General features: G+C 34.8%; 2 protein-coding genes across 2 annotated transcripts; both read right to left on the bottom strand.

Annotated features, from left to right (window-relative positions):
- Window positions 1-4,264: 4,264 nt before the first annotated feature.
- Window positions 4,265-5,452, bottom strand: LOC128225071 (uncharacterized). Its single transcript, XM_052935091.1, has one exon. The coding sequence runs from the start codon at window positions 5,450-5,452 to the stop codon at window positions 4,265-4,267; it is 1,188 nt and encodes a 395-aa protein (XP_052791051.1).
- Window positions 5,453-10,448: 4,996 nt separating this feature from the next.
- Window positions 10,449-11,657, bottom strand: LOC128225080 (uncharacterized). The gene has a single exon (XM_052935103.1). It carries the CDS (start codon window positions 11,655-11,657, stop codon window positions 10,449-10,451), a length of 1,209 nt encoding a protein of 402 aa, XP_052791063.1.
- Window positions 11,658-13,649: the final 1,992 nt, after the last annotated feature.

The raw sequence follows: 13,649 nt of genomic DNA on the forward strand, positions 1-13,649 counted from the left end.
TTATTTACCATAAAACAATAATGGATTGTTCAGATATCTTATACGGCTTTGGAAAGGACAATTTCTGTTCGGTCATCATTGGTTATTTAGGAACGCTGTTTTATGGAAACCATAATTTGAAACTGTAGAAACTTTGATGAATTAATGAATATTTCAGCGTTTATTTCAGGTGATCAGCATATCTATTGCGATACAATGGTGTTAATTAAATATACTATTTCTAGACGCCAATAAACCAGAGGCTTATAGAGCATGCCAATACATAACTATGGGATTCCGTAGTATATCCCTCTAGGGAATCCATGAAGAAAATCTAATGCTTTTTCCCAGCTCTATATTGGTACGCCATTTGTCTGTCTATATTAAAGAACCTATCTGCCATCCTGTTGTAGGAACATATCTCCTGCTTAGATATTGTATTCCAAGCTCAAATATTTTATAATATTCTACTGCTGAAATGGGCCATATGTATATTTTGAAACTTGAAAAATCGTTTTCATACATCCTATACATATATATTTATGACTTGACTCCGTCACATTACCATGTGTGATTTTTACAAAACCTTGAAGCAAAGGAGGGAGTTTTGCTCCCCACCATTTAATTGGATATCGGCTAAAGGAGTAATAGTGTACCCAAAATAGCGCGACACCTACGATCAATGACATCTCGCAGTGATCTCGCAGTCGTTTCTGATTGTGTTCCTTCGTATTAAGGTACCTTACTTTTAACTTAATCATTCTTTTACTGGTAATTTGAAAGCCAGTATGTACATATTGGGTCATCGTATTACCCCTCCCCCTGGAAGGCGTGTGTGTTTGCGTTAGTGCGTGTGTGTGTTTGTGCGCGCGCGCGTGTGTGTGTGTGTGTGTGTGTGTGCGTGCGTCCGGGCAATCTCGTCCGGTGAATTAATTTAAAACACTATAAGATATTTAGTTCGAAATTCATATACAGGTATATCTCACTGTGCAGGACACAGAAACCTCAACTCTGATTCCTGAATTCGTTTAGCAATTGCCCTTTGTAGATGTCTCTACTTTTTGTCCAGAGCAGGTCTTCCAGGTATTGACTTCAAACTTCATATACAGAAATATCTCATTCAGGTGAAGTACAGGGCACATGCATCATAACTTTTGGGTGCAGTGTTTGTTTTGACATTGCCTTTTCCTAATTCTCATACTAATTTATTGTTCGGCGCATAACATGAAAAAGTCTTTGAGGTATTGACTTCAAACCCCATATAGATATCATTTAGGAGAAGTGCAGTGCACAAGGTCCACAACTCTGTCTGCAGTATTTAGAAATAACCCTTTGTAAAAATTCATTGTTATCCTTTGTCGTAATGCAATGTTGATACATATCTTAATTCGGCAGGGGATAAGGCAGCCTGTGACTGCTCTTGTTAACCTAAGAATCGAACGATCGCCTTTAAGAATTGATACTTCTGAGATGTTCCGATACAAATCTTGGAATCGTAAGGTTTTATTGGTTAGTCTAGGCAAAGTTTAATTTGGAAAATAAGTGAAATGTTGCCCTAAATTATAGATTCCAAGATGTGTTGGTCGTACACATTGAATATTAAACTGAAACCATTGATATCACGATATGTTGTTGTACATACGATGATAATACGACCCTATTTAGTGAACTTTAAATGGTTTACTTTTGAATTTTCCTTTACTGGGTTTGTCTCTCAATTTTTAATTGTATTATTCATTTGAAAACTACGGTTAAACAAATCACTCTATTTGCATAAACAGTACATTTCTTTGGACGGCTATACTCTATACGTAACATATAGTGCGTGTATTATTGCCATTAATTGTATTGTAGATGTCAGTTTTTCCCTCTTAACTGCAGCGATATTGGCAAAGCTAAGTCATTTTATGATCTTTAGGATATTTGACAAATAACTGATTAAGTAATTACAGGTTTTATTTATTCTTTAAGCATCACGTACAATTATTTTAACAGATATAGTAAATTACAAAAGTATGTAAAATTATTACTTAAAGCCAAAGTTTTGTTTTAATATTATTTAGTATTAATACATCTTATGCAATACAGCATAATGAAAACACATGTTAATCCAATCAAAGGTCTAAGTCACTGTTACCAAAAGAAAGCCGTTTGATACAACTTAAGTAAAGTTTGACATATGGTGACCACACATGGTATGTAGGAAGAGTTCATGGAGGTGAACGCATTAAGCACACGCAGGGTAAATGCCGAGGTGACTATTACTCAAGATAGAAAATCAGTTGAAACTGAATCTATTCTGTCCATCATTAACAATCTGGTTTTGTTGCATTGCGGTGTTTCTATTTTACGCTTTAATTTGACATTTTAATTTCTTTTTACAGGCACAAATTACGTAAGTTTTGTATTCATTTTTAAGACACAGCGGCGAATAGTCGAGTGTGCCGTCTTACGAAAGCTCTTGATGTTTTATTTTGCTGTAAGTTTCTTTATTTAGATGGATTGAATAGAGCAATGTGTTTGGTTTTACTTTACTTGTCTGTATTTTGTGTTTAAATGTATACTGAAAGTCATTGTATTTGCATAACTACTTTCACTTGATTTTAACTTGGTTTTATGCTAATTGTGGGACACTTAGTATGAGTTGATGGTATTTAAGATAATCGTTTTTTATGATGAATAGTATGAAGTCTTTTGAACGATACTCAAATATATATTGTATGATAATTTATTATACCAATCGCTGCAATAAGACGTGTTATTCTTATTATTTATGTGGTTGTAATTCCAGAGTATGATTTTATTCGTCGGAATTTCTTGGTTTAAGAGGTTTACTTCTGTCTCGAAATGATGCAGTTACTTATAAAGTGATTGCACTTAAACCGTTCCGTTATACTACTTCGCCGTCTCTGAATCATCCATGGGAATTATTATTGGGAACATTGTTTGCGCCTGGATTTAAGTTGTATTTTATCCTATTAATGATACTCAATCCCACTTAAAACTTTGTTGCTTTCCCGTTATTTGAGACGCATAAATCATTTAAGATGAATATTTCACATAAGGCCAAACAATAAAATATTTTTTCGGTTGAGTCTTATATTTACGATAGTATATCTGAGAAGTAATGTTATCTTCAAAGGAAGTTAATCAATATTCCTACGCACAATTTAAACGCTTTGTAATATTTAAGACAGTGTGTTTATTATGTTAACGGCGGAAATATGTGTTTTATGAGATATATTATCGGCTTTATTGCACTGCCAATGGATTATATATATTCTTAGCTCGTCTGTTTTTCAAAGACAAAGGTCTCGGTATTGTCATAGCCTTGGCGTCGTCGGCGCCCTCAAACACTGAAAGCAAGATTTCAATGAAACCTTGTTCACATTTTTGAAGAGATGATATGCACATGTTCAGCAATTTCCATGACTATGGCTCTAACAAGTATTAAGTTGATTAAACACAACAACTGCAACAACAACAGACGACGGGCTTTGGCTATCGCTCCGCTAAATGCCAATCAATTTGATTTGGTTTCTTTCCTTATCAACCTTTAAGAGATTGAACATTGGTTGACATTAATGGAATACAATGAAAAACTTCGTTCTGTTAAATCATAACAGTATAAACTGCACTAAGCAGTGCCTTTCTTTTTGGCATTTCACGAATTTTGGTGATTTGGTAGAGTGGTTTGAACACACAACATCTACCTGTACTTTTACGTATAGTTAGTTACACGTACACTTTACATAAACAGTCTAGTTTGTTAAGTCGCTTGCGAAATAACTATTTAAACTTTTACGTAAAGTAACGCTGATAAACAAAATAATTACCGTGCTTTCATAAATATCTTTCTAAACATTTTGCAATATAGATGGATTTTTTCAATTATATGCTTTAAGCCGATGACGTACATATGGTTTAAACAACAAGTCCAAAGTGTTGCCATGAGAACAAAATGGACGTGTTTAAGTAGTAATTTTTAAAAACATACCATAGTTATGAGTTTCGATTTTTAGTTAATAATCTTAATTTGCTTCGTTAATACGAATCAGAATATTTCATATTTTATTTGAATCCAATAAAATGTAAGCCTTTTGACAATTGAGAGCATGTGTTCGAGAACTAACATGTACAAAAGAAATGTGTGTACAATCAAGATTCTTGCCTTTTTGCCAAAATATCATTTTAAAATCTACTGTAAATGACTACGACAATACTTGCTCCTTCAGTGCATTAACATTACTAGTAAACTTATCAATCTATACGTGTTCAAGCAATGTTAATTGGTTTCGTCTACATCATTTATATTGTTTTGCCAGTTCGATGTCGAAACTCCACCCGAGGCACCGTACTTACTCAAATCTGCACTATCAAAGTCAATGTCAGATATGAGCGTACGTTTTTCATTTGTACTTTGTGTAGTTGCTGACACCGTAGCAGAAATATTAGGTTTTAAAGATGTTTTCGATGATGGAATGTTTGGAATCTCGTCGATAAGTGTAAAATACTCAGCGGTGTGTGAGCTAACATCTTGTTCAGGCATTGTAACATCTGCCCGTGTAAGTGAATAGTTATTCAACGACAGAGAACGAGTTATTCGTGTATATGGCATACACGTACAATCTATGGGCGAAATATTTTCGTCCAGTTTTAAGTCTTGTCTCGTAAACGGCGATCTTTTCGGATATGCTTTTAAAGGTGAGCATGACTCTTGAGAATCGCAGCCTCTACAATAGCCTTGTATGGAGTGTGCGCAGGACTTTCGTATAACATGATGTGGGTGTGAGAATTGAATACGTCCCAGCGAATGCCTGTGTTGACTGTTTCTATTGCTGTTGAGATGCATATGACCGCGACATAGACCTTTGTGTACAGCTGTGTCAGGAAGCCTACTCCTAGATGTCTGCATTGAAGCATCTAGCGGCACTTTATATAATGCTTCATCATCAAATTCTGACACGAAGTCATACTCATTGCCGTGTATGGTGGACTGATTATCATGATACATTGAAGTCATCGTGTCATATCTAGTTGAGCTTTTCGACTTCTTACCTCCGTTTCGAGAAGAGAACTTGCACCTTGACAATAAGACGATAAGGACAATAACTGACAGAGCCAGCAGAGCCCCTATGCTGCTTCCCACTGAAATAGGTAACTGCCAATTCGTTGTTGATGCCTCCGTGCATTGTCGATAATCCATCTTGTTGGATCCGAACACAACCAGGCATACTTTATAGTACGTGTCTGCTACCAAGTTTCCTACTTTAAAATCACGCGCACTTGCGTGAAGCAATGGTCCGTATTGTAGATAATCACTTGCAACCTTTTGATAATGCACCTGAAATTGCCGCACTAGTGTTATATTTGCCTCTCTAAGTTCCCAACCCACTTGAATTGACGAGGCCGTAGATGATATAACATCGAATGTTTCGACGAAGCTATCTTCGAACAAAGTTGACATTTCCATGTTTGACACTATTGGTACGTCTCCTGCGGTTGATAGTTCTCAACTATCCATCGACTCTCATTGAGCTTTAAACACGTTTTCACAAACACTCTTTGGTATTTACAAAGAGTGCACTGTTAATTGTCCTTCTTGTTAGAATATCCGCAAGAACTTCTCCGCTTTATTTGATCCAAGCGTAATATCAAAACTTCTTTCAATTTTATTATAATTTCGAATGTTAGATTTCACACACACACTAGCACACACACATATAAGCACAAACAGAAGACAGTGCCGATAAATATGATAAGAAAATTCCAGCCTTCGGTAATTATGAAACATAAAACCTTATGAAGCCGCTCGTCTTCTTCTCAATATATACTGACAACAAATGTTTCGAAGATATAGTACTTAAAGACGTCAATTTGTTTCCCATGACAACGACTTGGATTTGTCCATCCGCAAATTGAATTGTTAGCGCATACCTAACAGTTTGGAATACGTGTGAATAGTAAAGATGTAATAATATGGTTTTGTTGATATCTTCTAGTACGATTGCAACGGAGACGGACACGACTCACAATACATTGACGGTTTTCCGATTTTTACATGTATCGCATTGTTTATCTCAATCATATGGAGGAACGGCTATGCTTTCCTAAAATTGGATGCGACATTTCTATTCGTTAATTGATCTCATGTCATCTAAATTAAATACGTAGAAAATATCATCGTGTTTTTTCCAAACTGATCAGAGTTGTAGACCAAGATATCCTCATCTTTTCCCAACATAAAGTTTTACATATTACTTAGAAATGAGGCTTTTGGATATATATGGTCTCCTCTGAAAACAATATTTCTTTGCATGTTTACGATTCTTAGTAATTATTTAAGTTTCTATTCGACTTATATCAAATAAAATAAGAAAAGTTAATGCTGACCTTTTTAAGAAGGCTTATAAAATTAATCATGTCATTAAAAAATTGTTATGGGAGGTATTAATCATTACTGATTCACATTTCCGTGATTATGTCTCACCCATGTTGTGCAGGGAAAGACATATGTTGTTTAGCGCCAACGTCAATACACCCGTCTGTCTGTAAGACTTATGTGTCCACTCCGTATCTCCTTAACTCCTTGAAGGATTTTCATCAAACTCTAATCAAAAGTTTATAATTTCGAGATCGCGTTCAGAACACAAATCGCAATGTCCATATTTCTGAACCACATTGAAGGGCTTTAATAATACTAAGATACCATGTTAACATTTACATAAAATGCACAATCAACACACAAGGCGATTTTCCAAATTATTTTCATGAATGGTTGGTGAAATATTCACCTCATCATGGCAGCATGCAGAGCCTATATTCCAGGCACGTCGGCTCAGGGTCACAATTCAAGGTCAAATGTTCTTGCCTTATATCGCATCCACTCTGTGTATCTTAAACCCCTTGAATTCTAATTAAAGACTGGTCAAACATTTAGCACGTAGATACGAAATGCAGTACTAACTTTCAAGGCATAGCGGGTGAATGTCAAGGTCACATTTCAAGATCAACTGTTCGAGCAATATATTTCGTGCCCGCTACGTTTCTACTACCCCGTCGAAGGATTACATTGATAACATTTAAAAAGGCATTCAATAGTTACCTTGAATATAGTTGGATACATATATTAAATCTTTGCATGGATATTAGTTAAATGAAGACATTAAAAATCACCTTGTCCATAATTTTCTCTAATAAGCAGGCATTCAATACCATACTGCATTTCTTGTGTTGAATGAAATAATATACTGTAGTATTCTGTAGGGATATTACTACAATGTGTGAATGGACATGCCATTAAATGGACTTTGATAATGTACATGGCCGTTTTTCAACAGTACAAAGCAAATATTGTGCACATTTTTTCCCTTTAAAGAAAACACCCTGCCCCTTTTTGGGCCCACCCTGCCCTTTTTAGTTCTGGCTAAAACACTATCATAGAGGAGTCTATACAACGATAATAGTTAAGACGCCTGTTTTGTCAAGTTGGCAGAGATCTAACGTTTGGTTGAACATGACGGATACTTAGCCTTGAATGGATTTTGTAGCATTTGTGGGAGTTTATCTAGCTTTTTTCCGGTGTTGAGATACTTAAATTTTCTTTTGAATGCGGTTAAATAAATAACCCATTTTCGTTCATACTGATTCATTTATGTTTCTCTTACAATTTACACTAAATTGTAAGATCAAAAACTTATAACCCTTTTTAATAATTGGAACTTATAAAGATTTCCTTTTGCAACTAATAGAAATTGAGAGTCTGAATAACATTTATATTTTTTATTACAGTATGGTTGACAATGTACCAAAATATTAGATATTACATGTTGGATTGTTCTTACACAGGAGATATCATGTTAAACATAGTTTTATAGGAATATAAATAAATAATTGGAATACGATATGACGAAATCCATTTAATAAGTTTGAATTTAAGCGTGTGTTTATGATGAAGCTACTTGTAATGTGGCTGTACTTAGAAGCGCTCTCTATATATATATGTATACCTATTCACCGTATCTGAATCACTCGTCTGAATTGTTATTTGAAATATTATTTGCGCCTGTTTTTGCATTGTTTTCCATCTTCTTTATGAAATTTCATTCTACTTAAAAAGATGTTGCCAGTTAGTTGTATCAGATGCTAGCGTAATTGAGATGAATATGTCTGGTAAATTTACTGTTTTTACGATAGGATATTTTAAAGAATGTTAACTTTAGAGGACATTAAACAAACGTTGCGCGCACATTTTACATCATTTGTAATACTAATGATTATGTGTTTATTTGGACAATGGCTGCAGTTTTGTTCGATATGAAACATGATCAGCGTGATAACACTGTATCAATGGCGCATTTCGTCATTTTAGCTCTTTTGTTTTCTGAAGAATGTCCATTGTCAGAGCCTTGGCGTCGTCGACGCGCAAAAACGATACCTTGGTCATAAAGCGAACACTGAATGGGAGATTCAAATGAAAATGTTTACACATCTTTTAACATTGCCTTGGCGTCGTCGACGCGCAAAAACGATACATTGGTCATAAAGCGAACACTGAATGGGAGATTCAAATGAAAATGTTTACACATCTTGGAACATTGCCTTGGCGTCGTCGACGCGCAAAAACGATACATTGGTCATAAAGCGAACACTGAATGGGAGATTCAAATGTAAATGTTTACACAACTTGGAACAGAGCATTGACGTCGTCGGCGCACAAAAACGATAACCTTGGTCTTAAAGCGAACACTGAATGGGAGATTTAAATAAAAATGTGTACACATCTTGGAACATAGCCTTGGCGTCGTCGGCGCGCAAAAACGATAATCTTGGTCATAACTCTTGAAGATTCTAATGAAACTTGGTACACATCATAGTATAAAGCCGTGGTGGCGTTGTCGTCTACGTGGAAAAACTTATATATACCTTGGTCATAACTTATAAAACCTGTCAAGATATTAAAATAGTTCCTGGTACAGATATTGCCAAGGGATAAAATATTGAGCTACAGTAAAACATACATCTCAGGCTTAATGAATTTATAGTTTTGCCCATTTTTCGACTGCAAAACAACAAACAAATAACATTGGTGTTTACTCCGTTCCATTCATCATTAGTTTAAAGAAATAATGTACTTGTTACCAGTTGATAGAGTTTTATAATTGCAGAAATAAATTGTGCAATACTTGACCTAAATGTATCATCAACAAGTCATATTATCTTGTTTTATTTTAAGTAATAATATTTACGTCCTATGTTATAATGTAACTGTATACCGTCATTATTATAAAAGCCAGTTCTGAAATAGCAAACAGTGGTCTTTGATGAAGCTCCTAGTGCCATAAGGCATCATTCGCTAAAACCACGTTGAATGTATTATATAAAGTACAGACTAATGAGGATTAAATTGAATCAGATAGATGTATGTTTTGGAATATATTTCCCTTTGTTACCTGGGATTTGAGAAACAAAACATGACAAAAGTGAAATAATACATTCATTCAACAAAACATTCATAATAAACAAGAAATGTTTTTGAAAAAGGTCAGTGTTCATAGCTGCAAACGAGGTATACAAATATTTTTCCAACAGAAATATTGCATTTAGGCCAAACGATAATCGACTCAATTCGATGAAGTTTGATGGAAGAGTATGGGTTTATAGATGTAAGTATTAAAAAGCTGTCAAAATCATTCTTTTCCGGACAAAAATATAAAGGTTTTGATTAATTTTGTTATCGAATTTATTTGTATGCTTTGTTCTATTCGCAAACTGAATATGATAATACACATTCCCGGCATTTATATTCTATGCAATAGATGCCTGTTTGGTTTATGATTATATGTTAGATTTTGCACTTAACCGTACCTATGATATATGCTTGTTTGGTATATGATCACATGCTAGATTTTGCACTTAACCATACCTATGATATATGCTTGTTTGGTATATGATCACATGCTAGATTTTGCAATTAACCGTAACTGTCTTGATATTGAAACATTCCTTATTGAACGGAAATTTCACACACTTCCGAGCATTCATCGATTTGGAAATCTTATATAATAATGACAATTTACATAACCTGTAAGATATTATTTCATTTAGTGAACATGTTTTAAATGTTTAGGTTGCTTACAGTATTAACAGAATGATAAGTCTTCTTCTTTTATCGTATTTACAATGGCGTTTTGTGTATTTACCATTCTAAGTATTTTCTGAATATATTAATGACAAAAATCTTTACTTGTAGTTATTTAACGATTTAAAAATATAACTTGATACAACGGAATGAATATAGTAAAATAATTAACATTTCAATAAAAAATGATCTGGTTTCGTACAATATTAAAGATACAATTGTTTGCATTTTGTTTCAAATTTTCTTTTATAAAACTGGTGTTCATCACGTGTAATGCGTACGTCATAGCCCCAGAATCTCTATTTTATTCTCTTTGATTGCATCAATATTAAACTGTATGCTCATCGAACAAAACACTTTCGGGTAATTCTATCGTTTGTTTCGTTGACGTCATTTCTATCGTCTTGCCAGAAGCATTTGATGTCGTTCCCCCACCCAAGGCACCGTACTTACTCATATCTGCATCATCAAAGTCAATATCAGTGATGAGCAAACGCTTTACAGCTCTGCTTGGTGTAGTTGCTGATACCTCAGCAGACATGTTAGACTTTGAAGATGTTTTCGCTGAAAAAACGATGAATGTAAAAGCCTGAGCGGGTGGTGAGCCAATCTTTTGTTCTGGCATGGTAATATCTGACCGTGTTGTTGGATATTCTTTAAGCGACATCGAACGTGTGAAAGGTATATTGGGCGTATGCTTATATCCTGTGGGGGAGATAGTTTCGTCTTGTTTTGACTTTTGTTTTGCTAAAGGTGAACATGGCTGATTAAAAAAGCAAACACTACCATCAGCTTGTATAGAGTATGCCCGAAATTGTCGCGTATGATGATGGGGCTGTGAGCAATTTATCCGTCCCATTGAATTTCTATGTTGACTGTTTGCCTGGCCGTGAGGATGTACATGGCAACGACATTGGCCGTTTTGTATCACTGATTTGTCAGGATTCACAGTCAGCATTGACTGTGTAGGATCATGAAGAGGAACCTCATATAATGCTTCGTCGTCAAATTCGGACACAAAGTCGTCGTCATAGCCGTGTGTTACGGTTTCACTACACTCAAACTGGTCATCACGGTACATCGATGGAATTGTGTCGTATCTGGTTGAGCTTTTCGATTTCTTTCCTCTGTATCGAAGAGGAACTTTGCACCTTGACAAAAACACGATGAGTACAATAACTGAAGGGGCCAACACAGCCCCTAAGCTTCCCACTGAAACAGGCAGTTGCCAGTTTGTTGTTGAGGCATCCATACATTCTCGATAATCTTTTGTATTGCTTGTGTACACAACGAGACAAATTTTATAGTATGTGACTGCTACTAAATGTTCTACTTCATATTCACGTTCATTTGCGTGAAGCAATGGTCCGTATTGAATATATTGGCTTGCAACCTTTTGATAATGCACCTGAAATTTCCGCACTACAGGAATATTTGCCGCTCTTAGTTTCCAACCCACTTGAATTGACGAGCCTGAAGATGATAAAACATCAAATGTGTCAACGAAACTGTCTTCGAACAAAGTTGAAGTGTCCATATTTAAAACCATTTGTCAGCTTGAAGTGGTGAAATATCAAACCAGATTGAAATCTCTGAAAGCGTCTCAATTATTCATCGACTGTTCACCTGAGCTATTATCACACTCTACGGTTTAATGATAGGTAGGATCGTTTAGTTTTTTTTAATATGTAGATAAGAAATTGACGAAGAATGCACCTATAACTCTCCTTCCTGTACTAATTATTCCGCTGTATTTGGTTCACCCATATTACTAATACTATATTAAATTTAATTATATCGGGTGTTTTCGTTTTTACACACCAACACACGAAACTGCTAATTATTGTGTTAAGCAAAGGACAGCCGCGACTTCATCTTCATACGCTGTCGTATATTAAATGAGATCCTTTGATTAAAAATTGGAATATTTGAAACATAAATCTGATGAAGCCGCTTGTCGTCTTTGTGTACTGACAATTAATATCTTTTACTAAAGGATTTAAATGACGTCAGTTTTTCCATGGCAACGCATATGAATTATATTTTATCCTGACATTGTAAGCACATACTTAACAGTATGATGGTTCTTAAAGTGTTATATGTAAAATAAAGATTATGCATGGATTGACGCGTCTATTATCTAATTCATACTTCCATGTGGTTTGGCTAATACATGGTAATTATTCAACTTGCTTTCCAACATAGACTCGTCTCTCGTCTAAAAGTTATTCTTATCATCAACGTTTTTTTTTACATGTTTCACCGTGGTCGGACAGTATTTGCTAAATGACCACAGAGGGAGAAATGGCCATGCTTCATTCCTTTTCTACAGCTGTGTTACTTCCCGTTGTTAAGAGATCCCAGGTCATCTATAATTCACTACATAGAAGATATCTTCGAATCTTTTCAATCTGATTGACGAGTTGTTGTCCTTTTCAAATTCTCTTGGGGTTATCTGAAATAAAAGAACAACATATAAACATTGATTAAGAAATAAGATTTCGTATTTTATGCTTCCTCCTCGTAGCACGTGTTTTATATGTGCAGAATGTTTAATAAACATAGAACATTAATGTTCTGTAAATGTAATATTTTTTATTATATACCATATCATAAAACCACATACAAATCACAAAATTCGGTAGTCCGTATTCCACTCCAGTACAATACGGCCGTATTCCACTCTTGTGAGGTCACGTCATAACAAGTATCGTTGCGCGATGTTAAAATGACGTCATAAAACAAAATAGTGCGTCGTAAAAATTTCATTTGCTATGAAAACATGTGGATTGTAAGTGATCTAACCAGTAATGTATATAATAAAAGGGTTATTAGTACTGCGTTTTGATCCGGAATGTCGTATTCGACTCTCGTGGATTTTTGCAGTTTTGATTTCAATCGGCTTGCGCCTCGTGAAATCCGAATCTGCAAAAACCCACTCGAGTCAAATACAACCTCACGGATCAAAACGCTATACTAATAACTCAATTATATTGTTATAATAATGGTTTTACATTACTGTATCTATATTAATAATGACAATGATAAATAGGTTAAAATGATAATAAATGTCCTTATAAACATCTTGTATCCTCACATTCTTAATCATATTCATGAACTAAACAAAAACGGATGTTTTTTTGATTTGATAAGGAATTAGATTTTTAGATATAAAGTCTTATAAACCAAAGAAACCATTTTACTTTCCAGACAAAATTTGAAAGTTCTTTCAAAGTTCTTAGTGTTTTGCTTTCTTTTATATATACCCAATGGAAGTTCAGTATGATCAATACACAGGTCGTTGTTTTTTTCTGATACAACAAAAGAATATTATTCATTTCGTTATTGATGTGGTAAAAACAACTTTGCTCTATATTTCCTACGTGATTGAGTAACACTTTGTAAATAATATGGCAGATTGACTGTTACAAGGTGGCTGTTTGACTCGGGGGTTTGTCATAACGTTTGTGTCATAGCAGCGTCTTCGGCAAGTAAGAGCTTGAACCTTGGCCATCATTCAAAAACCGTT

This window comes from Mya arenaria, chromosome 1, assembly GCF_026914265.1.
Source record: "Mya arenaria isolate MELC-2E11 chromosome 1, ASM2691426v1".
In the NCBI taxonomy this organism is placed as follows: domain Eukaryota; kingdom Metazoa; phylum Mollusca; class Bivalvia; order Myida; family Myidae; genus Mya; species Mya arenaria.